The sequence below is a fragment of the Salmo salar genome, chromosome 04 (assembly GCF_965601325.2).
Source record: "Salmo salar chromosome 04, fSalSal1, whole genome shotgun sequence".
In the NCBI taxonomy this organism is placed as follows: domain Eukaryota; kingdom Metazoa; phylum Chordata; class Actinopteri; order Salmoniformes; family Salmonidae; genus Salmo; species Salmo salar.
This window is the reverse complement of record NC_138294.1, coordinates 88,666,907-88,691,304: the sequence shown is the minus strand read 5'-3', so window position 1 is coordinate 88,691,304 and position 24,398 is coordinate 88,666,907. Positions and strand designations below refer to the sequence as shown.

Here is a 24,398-nt window from a genome sequence, read left to right as displayed (position 1 = left end):
TCATTACAGGGTAGTGTGAATCAGGCTGTAACATAACAAAATGTGGAAAAAGTCACGGGGTCTGAATAGTTTCTGAACGGACTGTACGTCCGCGGTAAACGCTGCATATGTCCTTTACATTTCTATCACACAATCTGATTCAGCGATTCAGACTGAATAAAGTCCTAAGATGAATACAAATAAAAAGACGAGTAAAAAAAAAAAGAAAAGCATATTCTTTCTTTCATACATCACATTCCCATTTATTTACACTGAACAGCATCATGATTCACATTCATGTATATAACTGGTTGATCCCTGAATTACAAAAAAAAGGCAAGACAGACGTTGTAACCAATGGTTGTATGCCAAGTCATCGACTGTCTCAAATGAGGGCATTTGATTAATCTGGCCCGGGTAGGCGTGTTTTGCACCGGGTGATAGTTGATTGCATTTGTTTTGGAACCGGTTAAGGACATGGGAGTAATGAGTAGGATTCTGTGTTTTCACATGCAAAAGTGATTGCTTTTGATAAAAACACTATCTGCCTTCTGAATGAAAACTAACGTGACCGAGCAGCGCAGATTACTGCTTGATTTGAGAAGGACTCTCTTACTGCTTTTGACCGTTCACGTCACGAGCCATAGACCGTTGTCCTGCAGCTCAGCATAATCAAATCCACCCATTGACTGACAGATTGCTATAACACATGTGGTTAACGGATAGGTAAAACACCTACCCAGGCGTCAGCGACGTCTGAGCAGAGGGTCGCACAGGAATAGCTGCGTTTACACAGGCACACCAATTCTGATCATTCTTCCACTAAATCAGATCCGATTGGTCATTTGTCCAATTAGTGAAACAAATATCAGAATTGAGCTGCTTGTGTAAATGCAGCCATTGATCCAGTTGGTTCTGGTAATTACGTGCTGTGGTCTTCATAGCGTTTCTAGTCGTCAAGCAGTCTGCTCCATACAGGTTGGTGTTAAGACACCAAACGGAACAAAAACAGAGGAGGACTACCTGGACTCGTCAAATAAGAAATGATTGTTTTTGTTTTCGGTTGCAAAAGGTTTCGAAATGTTTTGTTACAATGTGTAGGGTTCTGCGCTAATGAATAGGACCCAGGTGTGGTCAGGGGTACGTAGCCAGGTTCTGCGCTAATGAATAGGACCCAGGTGGAGTCAGGGGTACGTAGCCAGGTAGCAGGGGTACCTGGACCAGGTGGGCAGCAGGCCCGTCTCATTGGCCAGCCTCCAGTACCTCTCCCTCAGGAGGAAGGCCCCAGCTTTGGGCTGCCTCTGCCGGCTGAAGATTCCCTTCTTGTTGCCCACCACGCGGGTCACCGCTGCAGAGAGAGAGATAAAAGGTTAATTTCCCTGAGTGCTTGTTTCAGCAGTCAAAGTATAGATAAAAACTATAGATCTGTACAGAATACAAGGTTTTATTTAACTAGGCAAGTCAGTTAAGAACAAATTCTTATTTATAATGACAGCCTAGGAACAGTGGGTTAACTGCCTTGTTCAGGGGCAGAACGACAGATTTTTACCTTGTCAGCTCGGGGATTCGATCTAGCAACCTTTCGGTTAATGGTCCAACACTCTAACCACTAGACTACCTGCCACCCCGGGAAGCAAACAGGGAACTATCGACAAATTCAACACCAAATTCCAGAGGTGTAGACTCACTCGAGTCACATGACTGGAGTAGTCTGACTGGAGCACACACTGCCTTCAGAAAGTATTCACACTCCTTTGTCCACATTGTTGTGTTACAGCCTGCACTTAAAATGGATTACATTGAGATTCGACGTCACTGGCCCACACATAATACACCAAAATGTCAAAGCGGAATTATGTTTTTCATTTTCTCTCTCAAAATTAATGAAAAATGAAAAGCTGACATATCTTGAGTCAATAAAAGTATTTAACCCCTTTGTAATTGCAAGCTGAAATAAGTTCAGGAGTAAAACTGTGCTTAACAAGTAACATAATAAGTTGCATTGACTCATCTCTGTACCCCACAGATACAATTATCTGTAACGTCACTTAGTCGAGCAGTGAATTTCAAAAAAACAGATTCAACCACAGTGACCAGGAAGGTTTTCCAACGCACCTATTGGTAGATTAAAAAACCCATTAAACATCCCTTTGCGCATGGTGAAGTTATTAATTACACTTTAGATGGTGTATCAATAATCCCAGTCACTACAAAGATACAGGTGTCCTTCCTAACTCAGTTGCCAGAGAGGAAGGAAACCGCTCAGGAATGTCACCATTGACTTTAAAATAGAGTTCAATGGCTGTGATAGGAGAAAACTGAGGATGGATCTACATTGTAGTTACTCCACAATACTAACCTAAATGCCAGAGTGAAAAGAAGGAAGCCTGTACAGAATACAAATATCCAGAACATGCATCCTGTTTGCAACAAGGCACTAATGTAAAACTGCAGTGTTATGGTTAAGGGCTTGTAAGTAAGCATTTCACTGTAAGGTCTACAACTGTTGTATTTGGCGCATGTGACGCATTCTCAGTATGCGAAAATAGAATGTTTATAATAGTATTCAACATTTCAAAAATCCAGTATGGTTTAATAAAATATCAGGATGTTCCTCATTTCGGGAACTTCATCTAGTAGAATTCGATGCACACTTTCCCACAATGCATTGGAAGAGGTAACCAAACAAAACTAGGCTACTTAATTGGAAAGATGCCTTGAAGCTTCTGCGGTGGCATTCAAAATGTAGGCTAAGTAGTTTCATGAAGGTGGGAAAAGTACCCAACTGTCATACTTAAGTAAAAGTAAAGACAGCTTAATAGAAAATGACTCAAGTAAAAGTGAAAGTCACCCAGTAAAATACTACTTGAGTAAAAGTCTAAGTATTTTGTTTTAAATATACTTATGTATCAAAAGTAAAAAGTACAGAATTTCAAATTGCCAAACCAGATGGCAGAGTTTTTGTTTTTCTTAAATTTATGGATAGCCAGGGGCACACTCCAACACGCAGACATAATCTACAAACAAAGCATTTGTGTTTAGTGAGTCCTCCAGCTCAGAGGCAGTAGGGTACAGTAGAGCAGGGATGTTCTCTTGATACGTGTGTAAATTGGACCATTTTCCTGTCCTGCTAAGCATTCAAAATGTAACGAGTACTTTTGGGTGTCAGGGGAAATGTATGGAGTAAAAAGTAGTAAAGCAAAAAGTAAGCAAAAATATAAAAGTAAAGTACAGATTACCCCCAAAAAACTACTTAAGTAAAAATACTTTAAAGTACTACTTAAGTACTTTACACCACTGACCATACTAATTTGAGTGTTCCGTACCGTTACATCTAGTCTACGAGACCAGGCTGTCCAAAGTGATAATGTGCAGACAGACCATGCTGTCCATCTGATCCTGCAACCTCCACTGCATAGATGCAGGCCGTGTGATTCTGCTTGCTCTGGACTCCAGAGAAGTGATATTGGCTGCTAACATGAATGACTTTCAGCAACAACAAAAATATAAAAATAATGCAGGTGTAAAACAATTTATTTCTGTATCTTAAGTTTTGAAAATGCATTGCCGTTTATGGCTGTAATGACAGGTTCCATTTGGGCAGCTTTGTGTTGCAAGCTTCTTCCCTTTTCCCGCAGGTCAAACAGTTTGAAAACCACTGAGCTAGCGAACAGATTGTTGATTTGCTGTACAGCTATTGGCTTGGGTGCTGAACAAACACCAAATTGTAAGGAGAGAGGATTTCCATAAATAAATATGCAGCTCCCAAAAAAATTTGTTTGGTTTATCAAGAATATGAACTTTACTTTGCAAACTCACGAGGTAAATGGGGCATCAATCAACAATTACTAGCATAGGCCTTACAGGTCTTTTAGTACGTTAAAATGGCTTGAAATTTATCACTTACTTATGAAGCTTGCATTTGGAATTTGTTAAAATTCCTTATTACATTTTTGGGACATAAAATACTAAAAACTAGGGCCAGGACGATACAAGTATTGCAATGTTTTTTCCCCGTGGCGAATATTAAAACACGAAGCAAACCCAAGTCCGACCTTTAAAACCCTGCTGTATGTAAAATACTGTGTGCTATAGCTTGGAAAATAAATACATGTGACTATGGATGACATCATAATGGGACATCACGTGGGTTCGATTCCCACGGGGGGGGGGGCAGTACAAAATAAATAAATAAATAAATAAATAAATACAAAAATAAAAAGAAATGCATGAAATGTATGCATTCACTACTGTAAGTCGCTCTGGATAAGAGCGTCTGCTAAATGACTAAAATGTAAATAATGATGTCTGTTTCCAACATTAGGGCTGTTTTCCTTAAAGAAGAACTGAAAAAAAAAAAAATCGGCTTCGTGTTTCGATTCATATTTTATTTCGTGTTTTGTTTCCTGGCCACGATACTAACGAGTATTGCGGTACTGGTATCATCCCGGCCTTAGTAAAAACATCAGCAAATCAGCTCCAAGTGACTTTAATTTTAGAAATCTGTTCTGAAGTATTCCCACGCATGGTAGAGAGATGTGATCATATACAAAATGTAAGCAAGGTATGAAATTATTATATTTTAGTCAAAATGTTTGGGCTTCTTGCGGTCAATTTAGAGTCTACAAATGATTTTTTAATCATGTTCCGGACCCCCTGACCATCCGCTGAAGAAGGAAATCGGCCCGCGGCTGAATAAAGTTGATGATCCCTGGTGTAAACCCCTCCTTGTGTGCCACACCCATTCCTGCTGACTCAGAGCTTACCAAACACTGGGAGCTTTAAATATAATTCACATCACTATCAGCATCTTTTCAAGAACTGGCCTAGTTTCAACTCCTACCCCGCCACCCCACCACTAAGTCCTACCCCGCCACCCCACCACTAACTCCTACCCCGCCACCCCACCACTAACTCCTGCCCCGCCGCCCCACCACTAACTCCTGCCCCGCCGCCCCACCACTAACTCCTACCCCGCCACCCCGCCACTAACTACTACCCCGCCACCCCGCCACTAACTACTACCCCGCCACTAACTCATACCCCGCCACCCCACCAAGTCATACCCCGTCGCCCCACTACCCCCTACCCCACACCACTAACCCCTACCCCACACCACTAACCCCTACCACTAACCCCTACCCCACTATCTCCTACCCCACCACTAACTCCTACCCCACCACTATCTCCTACCCCACACCACCATCTCCTACCCCACAACACTATCTCCTACCCCACACCACTAACTCCTACCCCGCCGCCCCACCACTAACTCCTACTACTGCCGTCTTTCCCCTTACTCTAGGCTCCATTCAATCCATATGGTGGAAGTTCATCGCAATGATACGGTTGAAATTTAAAAAAGGTAATTTCCGGTTGAGCCGACATACTGTCTGCAGTTTACCATGAATTCAGTCTCTCAACACTGGAACATTGCCTTTCAATTTAAAAATCACGCTATAGCGCTGAACGTCTGCGATACGGATTGAATCGAGCCCCCCCCCGAGTAAAGAGAAAGTCAATATTAGCTAAACAAGCAAAGGCATGACAACCAGCTTCAAATGGTAGGTTTTTACAAAAATGGCTGTCATAACGACACTTTCAATCTATTCCAGTCCTACAGGTTTTTAAGAATTCCTACTTACTTTGTGCAGTCATGAAGTCAGCAAAGTTCCAGATGAGCTCTCCAATGACATACTCCTTCCTCTTCTGGTCAAACACATCATGGTAGTTTTTTAACACAATTTTCTGGTATTCCTCAGTGAACATCATGGGAGGATCCTGTAAAAAAAAAACAAAAAAAAAAACGTTTATTTCCATTGATCACTCAAGCTCAACCACTTAACTTTCAATGCATTGGTTTCAACCAGTGTTCAAGCCTAGGGTAGGTGCTTGACAGAGAGGTCTTTGTTCAAACACATTTGACAAAATGGAATCCAGACTATTGTTCGCCTCAAAGAGAGACGTTGAAATCTTAACAAGCACGTGTCTGTTTGCTTTTGACAATACCTTATGTTATTTTAAAAATATGTCTGTTTCTGTCCTGTGGAGAACATGACATGGACTGTAGAACAACACTCACCGTGTGGAGTCCTGTTAGAACAACGCTCACCGTGTGCAGTCCTGTTAGAGCAACACTCACCGTGTGCAGTCCTGTTAGAGCAACACTCACCGTGTGCAGCCCTGTTAGAACAACGCTCACCGTGTGCAGTCCTGTTAGAGCAACACTCACCGTGTGCAGTCCTGTTAGAGCAACACTCACCGTGTGCAGCCCTGTTAGAACAACACTCACCGTGTGCAGTCCTGTTAGAGCAACACTCACCGTGTGCAGTCCTGTTAGAGCAACACTCACCGTGTGCAGTCCTGTTAGAACAACACTCACCGTGTGCAGTCCTGTTAGAACAACACTCACCGTGTGCAGTCCTGTTAGAGCAACACTCACCGTGTGCAGTCCTGTTAGAGCAACACTCACCGTGTGCAGTCCTGGAACCACGTCGGCTCCGTATTCACTCTGGATGATGGGTTTCTGGTACTTCCCGTACCAGTTCTCAAACTGGGTGTTGAGCTGGAAGGGGATGACCTCCAGGTGACCTGGGTCACTGTACCAGGAGAAGTAACTGTTCACACAGATCACATCCACATAGGGAGCCTTGTGTGGGGGGTGGGGGGGTGGGGGGAGAAGAGCAGTGTTACTGTGTTCAACACAATTTCATTGGCATTGAATTGCCATTGTAAATGTATGGACGTTACGGTCATAATTAAATGGCGCCTATGTATAGACGGTTTTCAATGTGAGAAGAAATAGAACTACTGGTTCAGTGTTGCGGTCCTTGTTTATATATATATATATATATATTGGCATTGAATTGCCATAGTAATGTATGAAATGTTACAGTTTTAACTGTGCTTAGTTGAGTCACTGATAAACTATGCCCGGTAAGTCTGAGTGGAACAGACATTCAGTAAAAACATTCCTCTTATAGAGTTATCTGCAGCAGGGAGTCACTGTGGCTGCAGAGTCAGACCTCAGCCAGGATGATTGAGTCAGGGCATAGGTATGCCTTCAAAATAAATTACTATATATTTTGGCAACAAGCCAGGCTCTTTTTCAGTTAGTCTTTCCTCGATTCCTCAGATTCTCTACTCTGAAAACGTATTGGAAGAGGGCCACAATTCCCCCTCTGACCTCTTTCAATAAGTTTGGAGAAGGGAGGAGAGGATGCGAGGAATCGAGGACGAGCAAATTGAGAAAGAAATAGTTCTGTGAATAATCCATCATAAACAAGAGAAACACAGTGAAGTCTCACCCCCTTGTCCCTGGCAAAGTTACTGGAGGTGATAAACGTGACCGGTCGAGTGACATCCAGAGATTTGGTATGAGCTATCAGTGTCCTGAAAAAGACAAACAAAAACATTTAGAGAGCAATGGTTTCCCTGTTCCAAGATGGGGTAGGGATACAGATGGACTTAGTGAGGAAGAAAGGACCTGGAAGAAGAAAGTGAGTCTGAAAGTCTGATACTGTGAGGCCGTCTTTGTTGACTATGATACAAACTCAGGTCGACCGATTAATCGGAATGGCCGATTAATTAGGGCCGATTTCAAGTTTTCATAATCGGCATTTTTGGACACCGATCATGGCCAATTACATTGCACTCCACGAGGAGACTGCGTGGCAGGCTTACTACCTGTTATGCAAGTGCAGCAAGGAGCCAAGGTAAGTTGCTAGCTAGCATTAAACGTATCTTATAAAAAACAATCTTAACATAATCACTAGTTAAACTAGTAATATCATCAACCATGTGTAGTTATCTAGCTTGTCCTGCGTTGCATATAATTGATGCGGTGCCTGTTAATTTATCATTGAATCACAGCCTACTTCTCCAAACGGGTGATTTAACAAGAGCATTCGCAAAAAAAAGTTTATGGTTAGGAACCAATGTACCTAACCATAAACATCAACGCCTTTCTAAAAATCAATACACAAGTATATATTTTTAAACCTGCATATTTAGTTAGTATTGCCTGCTAACATTAATTTATTTTAACTGGGGAAAATGTGTCACCTCTTGCAACAGAGTCAGGGTATATGCAGCAGTTTGGGCCGCCTGGCTCGTTGCGAACTGTATGAAGACTATTTCTTCCTAACAAAGACAGCCAACTTCGCCAAACGGGGGATGATTTAACAAAAGCGCATTTGCGAAAAAAAGCACAATCGTTGCACGACTGTACCTAACCATAAACATCAATGCCTTTCTTAAAATCAATACACAGAAGTATATATTTTTAAACCTGCATATTTAGCTAAAATAAATTCATGTTAGCAGGCAATATTAAACTAGGGAAATTGGGACACTTCTCTTGCGTTCATTGCACGCAGAGTCAGGGTATATGTAACAGTTTGGGCCGCCTGGCTCGTTGCAAACTAATTTGCCAGACTATTGACATCACATTGAAGGTTGTGCAATGTAACAGCAATATTTAGACTTAGGGATGCCACCCGTTAGATAAAACACAGAACGGTTCCGTATTTCACTGAAAGAATAAACGTTTTGTTTTCAAGATGATAGGTCATTAATATGGTCAAATCTGGAAACTAAGGCTCGTATTTCTGTGTGTTATTATATTATAATTAAGTCTATGATTTGATAGAGCAGTCTGACTGAGCAGTGGGAGGCAGCAGCAGGCTCGTAAGCATTCATTCAAACAGCACTTTACTGCGTTTGCCAGCAGCTCTTCGCAATGCTTCAAGCGTATCAACTCCCGAGATTAGGCTGGCAATACTAAAGTACCTATCAGAACATCCAATAATCAAAGGTATATGAAATACAAATGGTGTAGAGAAAAATAGTCCTATAATTCCTATAACTACAACCTAAAACTTCTTAACTGGGAATATTGAAGACTCATGTTAAAAGGAACCACCAGCTTTCATACGTTCTCATGTTCTGAGCAAGGAACTTAAACTTTAGCTTTCTTACATGGCACATATTGCACTTTTACTTTCTTCTGCAACACTTTGTTTTTGCATTATTTAAACCAAATTGAACATGTTTCATTATTTATTTGAGAGTTAATTGATTTTATTGATGTATTGTATTAAGTTAAAATAAAAATAAAGTGTTCATTGTGCATTCATTATTGTTGTAATTGTCATTATTACAAATAAATAAATAAATAAATAAATAAATAAATAAATATATATATATATATATATAAAAATCGTCCGATTAAATCAGTATCGACTTTTTTTGGTCCTTGAAAAATCATAAATCGGTCGACCCCTACTCACAGTATCAGACTGTCTTTGACTATGATACAAACTCAGTCTCGCAGTATCAGACAGTCTTTGTTGACTATGATACAAACTCAGTCTCGCAGTATCAGACAGTCTTTGTTGACTATGATACAAACTCATTCTCGCAGTATCAGACAGTCTTTGTTGACTATGATACAAACTCAGTCTCGCAGTATCAGACAGTCTTTGTTGACTATGATACAAACTCATTCTCGCAGTATCAGACAGTCTTTGTTGACTATGATACAAACTCATTCTCGCAGTATCAGACAGTCTTTGTTGACTATGATACAAACTCAGTCTCGCAGTATCAGACAGTCTTTGTTGACTATGATACAAACTCATTCTCGCAGTATCAGACAGTCTTTGTTGACTATGATACAAACTCAGTCTCGCAGTATCAGACAGTCTTTGTTGACTATGATACAAACTCATTCTCGCAGTATCAGACAGTCTTTGTTGACTATGATACAAACTCATTCTCGCAGTATCAGACAGTCTTTGTTGACTATGACTACACCACATTGTCAAGTACTGTAACTTGAAGAAACTTCATGGAGGAAATTCCTGCTGTTTTCCTGTCGGTCTGTCACTCCCTGCCCTGAGCTGATGTAAGGACACCTATAGCTGCTCTGTGAAGGGCAGGGTTCAGTAGTACTCGGACTGCATTCCACATGCTAGTAATCCATTCTACCAGGACATGCTCAGACGAACCCATTCACTTCTCTCCCATCTGATGAATGAGCATTCAAAGTACACACCCACTCACATGCGTGGGTTTTACAGATGTAAAGTAAATACCAAAGCTGCTTGAAATACCTTGGAAATTGTAGCCTTTAAGGCCTTGCCCGGTTCCACCCCTCAAGCAGCACTGAGTAATGCTAGGTAATCCTCCCCAATAAGAACACAGCCTACAATCTTTAGGGCGGCAGGTAGCCTAGTGGTTAGAGCGTTGGACTAGTAACCCAAAAGGTTGCAAGATTGAATCCCTGAGCTGACAAGGTAAAAACCTGTCGCTCTGACCCTGAAAAAGGCAGTTAACCCACCGTTCCTAGGCCGTCATTGAAAATGAGAATTTGTTCTTAACTGACTTGCCTAGTTAAATAAAAAGGTCAACAACAACAAAAAATCTGTTATACTCCATTTCCCTTCCTCTATGACATCAGTAATGCTGGGTAGTCCTCCAATAAAAACACAACCTACAATCTGTTATGCACCGTTTCCCTTCCTCTATGATGTCACCATTACAGTTTTTGCAGATTGGTTACACACTGAAAGTGAATGCTTAGACAAAAGCATGAAAACTTTTGTAACCATGCCTTAAAACAAAAAGGCACCAAAAGTACAAACATTTTCTGCTTTGCACTTTGGTTTGCAATTCTGCAACACTACACACTGTTTCTTACATTAGACACTTCGTTCAAGAATTAAATCTCTTGGAATCATTGGGAAAACACTTCTATTCAAAATGCAAAACATACCTGAAATTGGCAACACACCCCCCTCACACACAAAAACACTTCTACAGTGATTGAACACCAATTAGTCTGAGCCTTCGCACTACAAATAGACCTCAGGTAAGCTCACCTCTTTTGAGAGAACTTTGCAAGCAGCGAGAGAGAGAGAGAGAGAGAGCAAGCGAGCAGTAGAAGGAGGACGAAGACAAGAACAGAGGGGACCAGGCAATAGACGGAGACATATTTACGACAACATTAAGGCCACTTTGGTGGACCATGTCATAAATCATGTCCTGACGATGAGGCCGGTCGCTCGCTACACGGTAGCATCCATAATATTTAGACTGGAGAACAGGTATGTCTTCAACTTTCTACACTAGACTGTACCTATGTAATTGTTGCACATCATTCTGCATCACAGTACAATACAATGTAGTCCTACAATAACAGGTCTATGCTCCTCAGAGAACATAAATAGGTAGTGTTGTGAAGTACATGTAATACAGTTGATGTTACTGTGTACAGTATGTAAAGAAAATAACCTGGCCAATGACATATTCTTGCATTTTCTACAGAACTGGCCATTGTCAATCTAGTGTTGGCAAACAACACCACGATTCGCCTACATCAACTAGGAGAGCGAATCACAGATCACACAACATTCCATAATAATCAACCGTGTCAGTATGTCGACACTCTGCCACATCTTGCGTCAACACCAACTTACAATGAATCAGCTGTACACAGAGTTCAATTTCAGAGGAACAGCGTTAGTCATAGCGAAGGTCTTTGACTCTATGTGCAAGTAAGAGTCACTGTACTACACTGTAATGGCAGTAGATTGTGTCCTATTGGCACTGCATAGATACATTCAGACAAAGCAGTATGTGACCTAGGCAGGGGGGAGCGCCTGCCTTGCCTGTAGCCTGTAGTTTTGACTGAATGTGTCTGACCCAACCCCACCCTTGTGTGAAAATGTAGACATTGTAGTCCTGTGTTGAGTTACACCATATTCACAGTAGAGTGTACGCATCTTCTGTTAAAGTCCTGGACTTTGATGCAGCTGCACGAGTTCCTTTTCATTGATAAAGCTGGATTCAATGTAGCTAAAACCAGGAGTCGGGGCCGACATGTTATAGGACAAAGAGCTGTTGTGAATGTCCCTGGGCAACGTTATAGGACAAAGAGCTGTTGTGAATGTCCCTGGGCAGCGTTATAGGACAAAGAGCTGTTGTGAATGTCCCTGGGCAGCGTGGGGGAACGTTATAGGACAAAGAGCTGTTGTGAATGTCCCTGGGCAGCGTTATAGGACAAAGAGCTGTTGTGAATGTCCCTGGGCAACGTTATAGGACAAAGAGCTGTTGTGAATGTCCCTGGGCAACGTTATAGGACAAAGAGCTGTTGTGAATGTCCCTGGGCAACGTTATAGAAAGAGCTGTTGTGAATGTCCCTGGGCAACGTTATAGGACAAAGAGCTGTTGTGAATGTCCTTGGGCAGCGTTATAGGACAAAGAGCTGTTGTGAATGTCCCTGGGCAGCGTGGGGCAATGTTATAGGACAAAGAGCTGTTGTGAATGTCCCTGGGCAGCGTTATAGGACAAAGAGCTGTTGTGAATGTCCCTGGGCAACGTTATAGGACAAAGAGCTGTTGTGAATGTCCCTGGGCAGCGTTATAGGACAAAGAGCCATGTGAATGTCCCTGGGCAGCGTTATAGGACAAAGAGCCATGTGAATGTCCCTGGGCAGCGTTATAGGACAAAGAGCCATGTGAATGTCCCTGGGCAGCGTTATAGGACAAAGAGCCATGTGAATGTCCCTGGGCAGCGTTATAGGACAAAGAGCTGTTGTGAATGTCCCTGGGCAACGTTATAGGACAAAGAGCTGTTGTGAATGTCCCTGGGCAGCGTTATAGGACAAAGAGCCATGTGAATGTCCCTGGGCAGCGTTATAGGACAAAGAGCTGTTGTGAATGTCCCTGGGCAGCGTTATAGGACAAAGAGCTGTTGTGAATGTCCCTGGGCAGCGTTATAGGACAAAGAGCTGTTGTGAATGTCCCTGGGCAGCGTTATAGGACAAAGAGCCATGTGAATGTCCCTGGGCAGCGTGGGGGAACGTTATAGGACAAAGAGCCATTGTGAATGTCCCTGGGCAGCGCAGGGGAACGTTATAGGACAAAGAGCCATTGTGAATGTCCCTGGGCAGCGTTATAGGACAAAGAGCCATTGTGAATGTCCCTGGGCAGCGTTATAGGACAAAGAGCTGTTGTGAATGTCCCTGGGCAGCGTTATAGGACAAAGAGCTGTTGTGAATGTCCCTGGGCAGCGTTATAGGACAAAGAAACATTGTGAATGTCCCTGGGCAGCGTTATAGGACAAAGAGCTGTTGTGAATGTCCCTGGGCAGCGTTATAGGACAAAGAGCTGTTGTGAATGTCCCTGGGCAGCGTTATAGGACAAAGAGCTGTTGTGAATGTCCCTGGGCAGCGTTATAGGACAAAGAGCTGTTGTGAATGTCCCTGGGCAGTGCCGCGGGGGGGAAATATCACCTTGTGTGCCACCATTAATCTGCAAGGAGTTCTCCATCACCATGGCACCCTAGGTCCCTACAATACTGCACACATAATCCTACTTCTGGATGCACTACATAATGCAGCTGTACAGGACGGACCAGAGCAGCCCAGGTTTGTTGTCATCTGGGATAATGTTAGTATCCACCGGGCTGCTCTGGTCAGGGACTGGTTCACCAACCACAATAACTTAACAGTTGTATACATGCCCCCTTACTCCCCATTTCTCAATCCGATTGAGGAATTATTTTCGTCTTGGTGTTGGAAAGTGTATGACCGCCAACCACATGCCCGCCTGCCTCTTCTGCAAGCGATGGAAGAGGCATGCGGAGACATTGAGATGGGGTCAGTCCAGGGTCGATATTTTCCCCGTTGCCCAGCCAGGGATGACATTGCTTGTGATGTGGATGAGGTGATGTTGCCAGACACTATCAGAAGACGGCATCCATAAACCATCCACCCCATCCCTTACAATACTATTATTTTTAATCATTGCACTGTAATTCTTTTTGTTTCCATGAGTTTACAGTAACATAGTATTGATTACTGTAATTCTACTTTTCTTTGTGTTTTTTTGTTGTTGTAAAAACCTGCAATGGCAAAAAGAAATAAGCTGTATATATTTGTTTCTGAAGTCTTTCTATTTTTGTGTTCATTGAAATGTGAGTAGATGTACTGTACTGGAACAATCTTTCACAGAAGCCTGTATGACAAAATTGAAAAGGTATACAAAGTACTAAAGACAGCAGTGTTTTGTATAAAGTACATCAGTGTGTTGTTGCTGCTATGAAAGAGTAATTTAAAAAAAAATGGTGCATGTGTGTATTATTTTGTTGCAAAAATGCCATTTTGAAAAAGGATTGTTAGGTTTTAATTGCAGAGTTTCATTTTGACATAGAAGTGTGTTTTGACATAGAAGTGTTGTGTCTTATTTGGCTTGTGTGTGTGTGTGTGTGTGTGTGTGTGTGTGTGTGTGTGTGTGTGTGTGTGTGTGTGTGTGTGTGTGTGTGTGTGTGTGTGTGTATAGAGTTGAGACACAATGAGCCAAATTCTGAAACCAGTGTGTAAGCAACCACAAAAAAACTGTAATGTTCCGTTTCCCTTCCTTTATGAGGTCACCATCACTGCTCCATTTCCCTTCCTTTATGAGGTCACCATCACTGCTCCATTTCCCTTCCTTTATGAGGTCACCATCACTGCTCCATTTCCCTTCCTTTATGAGGTCACCATCACTGCTCCATTTCCCTTCCTTTATGACATCACCAATGACGCATTAATGTGAGAACCGAGAAGAGGAAGTAAGTTTTTTTTTTTTAAACTGACAATCTGTTCACTACAACATCACTCCATCATAACGTGAATGTGCATTTTAAAAACAACAAGGACCCACGTTCACGGAAAGTGAATGAATGCTAAACGTTCTCTTACTTGAAATATAATCCAGCAGGGGGCATCTCAGCGGCCGGCTCATTGGCTACAGACCACATGACCACGGAGGCGTGATTCTTGTCCCTTCTCACCAGTTCGTCCATAACCACCAGGTGATGAGATAGGGAGGCGTTACCAAAACTACGGCTGGGGGACAAGAGAGAGCGGACAGGGTTAATGGCTGTCTCAGAGACACAGAAGACCTGACGCTAGATTCTATCCATGATGTATATGGCTGAGCATTGACAATATTGCTCCGTTTTATGTGGTATATAAATTTAACAATAACCGTCCATTAACAACTGAGGAGTTAATGGTAAAGACATGCAAGCAAGCTTAAAAAAAGTGTTTTAAAAAATGTCTGGCACACTGTTCTGTGTGAAAAACACCTGAAGTTCTCTTCAAAAATGTTGCACCAGGGGTGTATTCATTACAGAAACCGTTTACAAACCAAATGGAAGCAAACAGAGGCAAAACAAGCGTTTTTTAAATTGGACAAATTGGACAAATTCAGGTATGCCCCTCTCCGTTTCGTTCCATTTGCTTCCGTTTAAGAAATGTTTTTCTAAATAAAAATCGGCTGAATGAATATACCCCTGGGGAACGTGTAACTATTGACCCTTTAGAGGTCACAGAAACTGTCAACATGGCAATGGGACAAAAATATATATATATATAAAAAAAATTGGAATGTAACCTGCCTAAATGATTACCGCCCCGTAGCACTCACGTCGGTAGCCATGAAGTGCTTGGAAAGGCTGCTTTGAAAGGCTGGTCATGGCTCATATCAGCACCATCATGCTGGAAACCTTAGACCCACTGCAATTCGCATACCGCCCCAACAGATCCACAGATGACGCAATGTCTATTGTACTCTACACTGCCCTTTCACACCTAGACAAAAGGAACACCTATGTGAGAATGCTGTTCATCGACTACAGCTCAGCGTTCAACACCATAGCGCCCACGAAGCTCATCACTAAGCTAAGGACTCTGGGACTAAACACCTCCCTCTGCAACTGGATCCTGGACTTCACCCACAACTGCGTGGCCAAGCACGACTCCAATACCATCCTTAAGTTTGCTGACAACACAAGTAGTAGGCCTGATCACCGACAACAATGAGAACTGGTCGTGTGGTGCCAGGACAACAACCGCTCCCTCAATGTGAGCAAAACAAAGGAGCTGATCGTGGACGACAGGAAAACATTAACGTCGAAGGGGCTGAAGTGGAGCAGGTCAAGCGTTTCAAGTTCCTTGGTGTCCACATCACCAACAAACTATCATGGTCCAAACACACCAAGACAGTTGTGAAGAGGGCACGACAACACCTTTTCCCCCTCAGGAGACTGAAAAGATTTGGCATGGGTCCCCAGATCCTCAAAAAGTTCTACAGCTGCACCATCGAGAGCATTCTGACTGGTTGCATCACGCTTGGTATGGAAACTGCTCAGTATCTGACTGTAAGGCGCTACAGAGGGTAGTGCGTACGGCCCAGTACATCACTGGGGCCAAGCTCCCTACCATCCAGGACCTCTATACCAGGCGGTGTCAGAGGAAGTCCCAACAAAAATTGTCAAAGACTCCAGTTACCAAAGTCATAGACTGTTCTCTCTGCTACCGCACGGCAAGCGGTACCGGAGCACCAAGTCTAGGACCAAAAGGCACCTGAACAACCAAGCCATAAGACTGCTGAACAATTAATCAAATGGACACCCCCCCCCAGCCCTGTTTTAACACTGCTGCTACTCGCTGTTTATTATCTATGCATAGTCACTTTACAAATGACCAGGACTAATCCCGCACATTGACTCGGTACCCCTTGTACATAGCCTCGTTATTGTCATGTCATTTTCTTGATCCGGGGATTTTTTTGGGTAAATATTTTCTCAACTCTTATTTCTTGAACTACATTGTTGGTTAAGGGCTTGTAAGTAAGCATTTCACAGTAAGGTCTACACCTGTTGTATTTGGCGCATGTGACAAATACAATTTAACTTACATGTCTTTGATGCCCACCCCGGGACACTCGTCAATGACCACAATGCCATGACGGTCAGCCATCTGCATGATCTCCTCAGCGTATGGGTAGTGACTGGTCCTGAACGAGTTGGCCCCTAGCCACTTCAACAGGTTAAAATCCTTCACAATCAGGGGCCAGTCGAAGCCCTTTCCTCTGATCTGACACACAGAACGCAGGGGGAAACAGTTAGAGACCTATTTAATAGACTTAAGAGACACCTAATTCCATTGGCCCTTTAAATAATTCTAAAATGCACGACAGAACTACTGAAATTAGTTTCTGTTAAAAAAAACAGAGAAACCGATAACTTCTAAATCATCGTCAACATTTATTACTTCTATATCTTTGCAAATATGGAATACAACTGAACAACTGCAGGACACCAGTTGTACACGCAAGACAAAACTGACAGTGTTTTGCTGTCCTCTAGCGGTAATACTCAGTACTCACATCGGCATCCTCATGTTTGTTGACTCCGTGGAAATAGAAGGGTTTGCTGTTGATGAGGAACTGTGTGTTGGTGACCTGCACAGTGCGGATTCCCACAGGCAGAGCATAAACATCCTCACAGACAGAACCCTCGCTAGCTGTCGTCATGTGAACCTGGAAACAGTTGAGATGAGGTGGAATGTTCAGAATGTAGCAGATAGAAATGGAAAGAGTAGAGCTGACAATAACAAATCTGCACGACAGATAGAAATATATGGACTAGAAAATATGATTATGTGAACATTCTATAATGTTGCATTACATTCTGTAATGAACAGGCCCTAGCCAGGAGGATTGTTCCAGTCAGAGTCTTTCCATTAACACAGGAAGTAGGGACGGTGTGATGCAGAGTTGTGAAACTAAGGCGATGTTCATGGTAGCGTTGACGCATCACACGGAAAAGGGAGAACAAACCAGTTAATATTTAACAAGTGCTTTTATTTCTCTAAATAATATACACTGAACAATCTATGGATTGTATATGACTGGGCAGGGGTGCAGCCATGGGTGGGCCTGAGAGGGCATAGGCCCACCTACTGGGGAGCCGGGAACAGCCAATCAGAATAAGTTCCCCCCATAAAAGGGATTTATTACAGACTGAAATACTCAGTTTCATCAGCTGTCCGGGTGGCTGGTCTCAGACGATCCCGCAGGTGGAGAAGCCGGATGTGGAGGTCCTGGGCTGGCGTGGTTACACATGGTCTGCGGCTGTGAGGCCGGTTGGACGTGTTGCCAAATTCTCTAAAACAACGATGATGGCGGCTTATGGTAGAGAGAAATCAACATTCTCTGGCAACAGCTCAGGTGGACATTCCTGTAGTCAGCATGCCAATTGCACGCTTTCTCCAGACATCTGTGGCATTGTGTTGTGTGTCAAAAGTGCACATTTTAGAGTGACCTTTTATTGTCCCCAGCACAAGGTGCACCTGTGTAATGATCATGCTGTTTAATCAGCTGCTTGATATGCCACACCTGTCAGGTGGATGGATTATCTTGGCAAAGGAAATGCTCACTAACTGGGATGTAAAGAAATTTGTGCACAACATTTGAAAGAAATAATATTTTTGGTAGGTCTGGAAAATTTCTGGGATCTTTTATTTCAGCTCATGAAACATGGGACCAACACTTTATATGTTGCGTTTATATTTTTGTTCAGTATAATTAAAATGTCATGGTAGTTCACGTACATTTGATAAAAAGTTACATTAAAAACAAACACTAAAAAGGAACAGACAGTGGATCATCTAAGACTTACAACATAGCCCAACTTACCTCCATAGAATACAGATAACCTGGGCTCTCATGCATTAGATACGGCCACCACAGGCTGACGTCCGTCACTTTGAGGACCCCAGACGGTCCAGTGGAGGAGGCCACAGAGTGGCCATCTTTGTCCGAGAGGGTCACCTTCAGCGTGGAGTTGGGACTGCCCAGCACTGACACCTGGTAACTGATGAGCCCTACACCAAAGGGCAGAACAGGAGAGACCAACACCTTAGTACACTAGTGCCATTTTTCACACTATTCCATAGTTACTGGAATCATGCAGAAAAAGGACAATGTGATAAGGAAATAGCCAAGTCAGCACAGTATGGTTTTGGTCGTCACGATAGTGTAAACAGGGTATGGATAAACTGGGGAATGAAAAGACCTAAACTATCACTCGAGCAAGTGGATGAGAAAATCTTTTGTTGTTGTTGTACTCACCAATGTTGTCAGCAAAGGTTGTCAGCACTGTGATGTCATCAACATACGCCTTAGGGGTGGTATACAGTAGAACAGGACGATGCAAACCAGCATAGTTGAAGAAGTCAAAGTTGGTGTTTTGTACAACATAGTTAGCAGGATACCTGTAGACAATATATATAGACAACATAGTCAGCAGTATACCTGTAGACAATATATATATATAGACAACATAGTCAGCAGTATACCTGTAGACAATATATATATATAGACAACATAGTTAGCAGTATACCTGTAGACAATATATATATATAGACAACATAGTCAGCAGTATACCTGTAGACAATATATATATATAGACAACATAGTTAGCAGTATACCTGTAGACAATATATATAGACAACATAGTCAGCAGTATACCTGTAGACAATATATATATATAGACAACATAGTTAGCAGTATACCTGTAGACAATATATATATATAGACACAACATAGTCAGCAGTATACCTGTAGACAATATATATGTTTACATTTGTATTCCGAAACAAGATTTTTTCTACCCCCCCTCAAAACATCAGAAAATGCATTGTTGCTTACTTAGCCTCAACCTTAGCCTCAACCTTAGCCTCAACCTTAGCCTCAACCTTTCCTCAACCTTAGCCGTTCTAGGTTTGGTCTCCAGAACATCTAAAATTAGTGTCTGCCAATGTGAGATTCCTCCCAACTTAAATAAAATGCTTTAAAAAAGCATGAAAGATAGAAAAATCAACATTTCTACATAAATACATCCCCTTGTAATGATCTCCCATACCGGTCATGCCTCTAATTAAGCAATAAGATACGAGGAAAGGTACACAGGAAATAAAACAAATATTCCAAACTCCTTCCACACAGAACACCCAGCTGGTGATATAACTGAGTAGAACAATCCTTCTACACCAGACTGACAACATTACCTACATCCTTCATTCCTATACATTTCAAAGCAATAAAAATGCCAACAAATCTTTATGCAACACTTTTACATTGAAATGAAGTTAAATCCGGTGGGGGTCGTCACTTCACCTGGTGGGGTCGTCAATATGTTGAATGGTCCCTGGGGGCAGAGTCTGGAGAGTCAGGGTGTTGTTGACAGCTATGGTGATCCTGCAGGCCACACCTGGATCCTTACGGAGGACATCACCGACCTCAGCCTCGAAGGGAAGATGGCCGCCCTCGTGCTCTGTCATTTTGATTCCATTCACCCACTGGCAGGGAATGGAAAAAGAGAGTGAGAAATATAGGACTGTTATTCCTTTGTAGCCAGAGTGACATACACAGTTAAAGTCAGAAGCTATATATATACACTTTAGCCAAATACATTTAAACTCAGTTTCACAATTCCTGACATTTAATTCTAGTAAAAATTCCCTGTCTTAGGTCAGTTAGGATCACCACTTTATTTTAAGAATGTGAAATGTCAGAATAATAGTAGAGAGAATTATTTATTTCAGCTTTTATTTCTTTCATCACATTCCCAGTGGGTCAGAAGTTTACATTCACTCAATTAGTATTTAGTAGCATTGCCTTTAAATTGTTTAACTTGGGTCAAATGTTTTGGGTAGCCTTCCACAAGCTTCCCACAATAAGTTGGGTGAATTTTGGCCCATTCCTCCTGGCAGAGCTGGTGTAACTGAGTCAGGTTTGTAGGCCTCCTTGCACGCACACGCTTTTTCAGTTCTGCCCACAAATTTTGTATAGGATTGAGGTCAGGGCTCTGTGATGGCCACTCCAATACCTTAACTTTGTTGTCCTTAAGCCATTTTGCCACAACTTTGGAAGAATGCTTGGGGTCATTGTCCATTTGGAAGACCCATTTGCAACCAAGCTTTAACTTACTGATGTCTTGAGCTGTTGCTTCAAAATATCCACATACATTTTCCTTCCTCATGTGCCATCTATTTTGTGAAGTGCACCAGTCCCTCCTGCAGCAAAGCACCCCCACAACATGATGCTGCCACCCCCGTGCTTCACGGTTGGGATGGTGTTCTTCGGCTTGCAAGCATCCCCCTTTTTCCTCCAAACATAACGATGGTAATTATGGCCAAACAGTTCTATTTTTGTTTCATCAGACCAGAGGACATTTCTCTAAAAAGTACGATCGTTGTCCCCATGTGCAGTTGCAAACCATAGTCTGACTTTTTTATGGCGGTTTTGGAGCAGTGGCTTCTTCCTTGCTGAGCAGCCTTTCAAGTTATGTCGATATAGGACTCGTTTACCTATGGATATAGATACATTTGTAGCTGTTTCCTCCAGCATCTTCACAAGGTCCTTTGCTGTTTTTCTGGGATTGATTTGCACTTTTCACACCAAAGTACGTTCATCTCTAGGAGACAGAACACGTCTCCTTCCTTCCCTCCAATAGGCTAATTGATATAATTTTAGTCAATCAGAAGCTTCTAAAGCCATGACATAATTTTCTGGAATTTTCCAAGCTGTTTAAAGGCACAGTCAACTTAGTGTATGTAAACTTCTGACCCACTGGAATTGTGATACAGTGAATTATAAGTGAAATAATCTGTCTGTAAACAATTGTTGGAAAAATGACTTGTGTCATGCACAAAGTAGATGTCTTAACCGACTTGCCAAAACTATATAGTTTGTTAGTGGTTGTAAAACGAGTTTTAATGACTCCAACCTAAGTGTATGTAAACTTCCGACTTTTATCTCTCTCCACACACACACACACACACACACACACACACACACACACACACACACACACACACACACACACACACACACACACACACACACACACACACACACACACACACACACACACACACACACACACACACACTGCAGATGAACTCATGTAAGAGGAGGCTGTGGAGTTAGAGTTATCACACAAGTGAAACAGAAAGTCAACTGGAGCTGAAAACAAATGGTAGAAGATTTTTTGGAAATACTCACGACCACTGAGTAGTAGTGTGCACTCCCAACCCTCAGCACAACTCTGGTTCCCTCATCAGACACCCAGCGTGAGGGTACCAACACCTCTCTCTCATACCACACCCAGCCAATGAAATCCCTCAGCCGTGGATCCTGGGTGATGTCGTTGTAGCTGGCAGGCACTGGCATGTCAATCACCGGACCGGTCTAGACAAACGGATAAAAAGAGAGAGAGAGAGAGAGAGAGAGAGAGAAAGAGAAGAGGGAAGAATGAATAAGAACAAATGTTTACAATCTTTTTTACTTAAATTATCATCAAGACAGTTTACACAAAGTATTAGGTAAAATACATGCAAAGACTTGGCGAAACAAACAGTTTTAGTTGGTTTGAAGTTACAACAGACTACCGATAAAAAAATTTTTTTTGCAGACGAGATTGGATAATCATTTTGTTTGCAGACTACAGATTGGATAATAATTTTGTTTGCAGACAAGCCTATCAAAGTTCCCCAAACAGACCAGCATTAAAAGTTATAGTGGCAGATAACTATTCTGAACAAACAGGACTGGTAGTCCACATGCTTTTGGCGACGATTTTATAACACACTATCCACTTGACATAGTTAATATAGTTTATTAACACACTATCCACTTTACATAGTTAATATAGTTTATTAACACACTATCCTCTTTACATAGTTAATATAGTTTATTAACACACTATCCACTTTACATAGTTAATATAGTTTATTAACACACTATCCACTTGACATAGTTAATATAGTTTATTAACACACTATCCACTTTACATAGTTAATATAGTTTATTAACACACTATCCACTTTACATAGTTAATATAGTTTATTAACACACTATCCTCTTGACATAGTTAATATAGTTTATTAACACACTATCCACTTGACATAGTTAATATAGTTTATTAACACACTATCCACTTTACATAGTTAATATAGTTTATTAACACACTATCCACTTTACATAGTTAATATAGTTTATTAACACACTATCCACTTTACATAGTTAATATAGTTTATTAACACACTATCCTCTTGACATAGTTAATATAGTTTATTAACACACTATCCTCTTGACATAGTTAATATAGTTTATTAACACACTATCCACTTTACATAGTTAATATAGTTTATTAACACACTATCCACTTTACATAGTTAATATAGTTTATTAACACACTATCCTCTTGACATAGTTAATATAGTTTATTAACACACTATCCACTTGACATAGTTAATATAGTTTATTAACACACTATCCTCTTGACATAGTTAATATAGTTTATTAACACACTATCCACTTTACATAGTTAATATAGTTTATTAACACACTATCCACCTGACATAGTTAATATAGTTTATTAAACATGGCTGTTGATGTTTACCTCTGCAAGGGGACTTTTATACCAAGCCTGTTCAAAGCCCAAGTTCCTGTTATGGGAGAAGTCGGCTCTGAAGTCCCACAGCCCGTTCAGCTCTCTGATCTCACGGGACGACGACTCCCGGGGGAACAGCATCCCACCGTGCTGAACATGAGCGACATCCCATACCGCAGATAGCAACACTAAATACTTTACTAGCCTTCTAAACGGCTCCATTTTCACACATTGGCTAACAACACACGTCTTTAGCTTTCAGCAGTTAGTCACATGACCAGCTCTAACGGAAGTCTTGTTCTGTGGGGGTTTTTATGGCGGACTACAACCCATAAAGGTGTATTGCCGCCACCAACTGGATGGTTTGAAAACAAAATTACAAATAAATCCATAAGTAATAGTGAAACTAAATTAATCCACCCCAATAAAAAAATAGTACATTGCCAAAACTAACAAAACTCCCACTTCCTTCCTTCTTTTAATTCTCCATATCTCCCTTCTCAGACCTGCTAGGGTGGTACGGCTTGTGCCAATATTCCACTTTAAGTCCTTCGCTGAGAAATCTTTCAGCCCTGGGAACCGCTCCAACACAATCACTATGATTTATATCTTCCTGGAACTTCTCTCCACCTTGGCAGTGCCATTAATTACCACAGCTATAAAAGCCATACAATCCACCTTCTTAATCTTTAAAATGTAAGGATCCTGCTGGTTGAAAGGCAACCCCTGCAGCCTAGACCTATCCACTACCATAGACTCTTCAGGTGCACTATTCAAACCCTCAACCCCTTTAATAACAGCTGCTGCATATGAAATGTCCTGTACAGCCCTGACTTTGGCCAAATTATCTTTCATCATTGTCGGGCATTTGAAAGACGTGGCTTCATGGTTCCCACCGTAATTGCAACATGTCACATGTTCATCACTTTTATAACACATAATATGAACTTTTCCACATCTCGGCTTCTCTCTTCTGCAAACACTTCCTACATGACCAAAAGCTCTGCAACGATCCCACTGCATTGGGATAAAAGCTCGGACTCTGTAGTTAATATACCCTAACTGCACTTTTTTGTTTCAATTTAACCTTTATTTAACTAGGCAAGTCAGTTAAGAACAAATTCTTA

At 41.8% G+C, this 24,398-nt stretch overlaps 1 protein-coding gene across 1 annotated transcript; it reads right to left on the bottom strand.

Annotated features, from left to right (window-relative positions):
* Positions 1-214: 214 nt before the first annotated feature.
* Positions 215-23,581, bottom strand: gusb (glucuronidase, beta). Its single transcript, XM_082974777.1, has 12 exons — positions 23,281-23,581; positions 21,882-22,067; positions 19,992-20,173; positions 18,945-19,087; positions 18,510-18,697; positions 17,199-17,351; positions 16,728-16,906; positions 14,726-14,872; positions 7,287-7,371; positions 6,452-6,628; positions 5,625-5,760; positions 215-1,327 (listed from the first exon to the last, which is right to left on the bottom strand). Exons 1-12 carry the CDS (start codon positions 23,491-23,493, stop codon positions 1,164-1,166), a joined length of 1,953 nt encoding a protein of 650 aa, XP_082830903.1. The 5' UTR covers positions 23,494-23,581; the 3' UTR covers positions 215-1,163.
* Positions 23,582-24,398: the final 817 nt, after the last annotated feature.

Coding starts and splice junctions, on each gene's coding strand:
- gusb (XM_082974777.1), bottom strand. CDS start 23,493: ATGGAGCCGTTTAGAAGGCTAGTAAAGTATTTAGTGTTGCTATCTGCG. Junction 20,174..21,881: donor CACACTACTACTCAGTGGTC/GTGAGTATTTCC, acceptor ATTCCCTGCCAG/TGGGTGAATGGAATCAAAAT. Junction 14,873..16,727: donor GGGGTGGGCATCAAAGACAT/GTAAGTTAAATT, acceptor CTTGTCCCCCAG/CCGTAGTTTTGGTAACGCCT.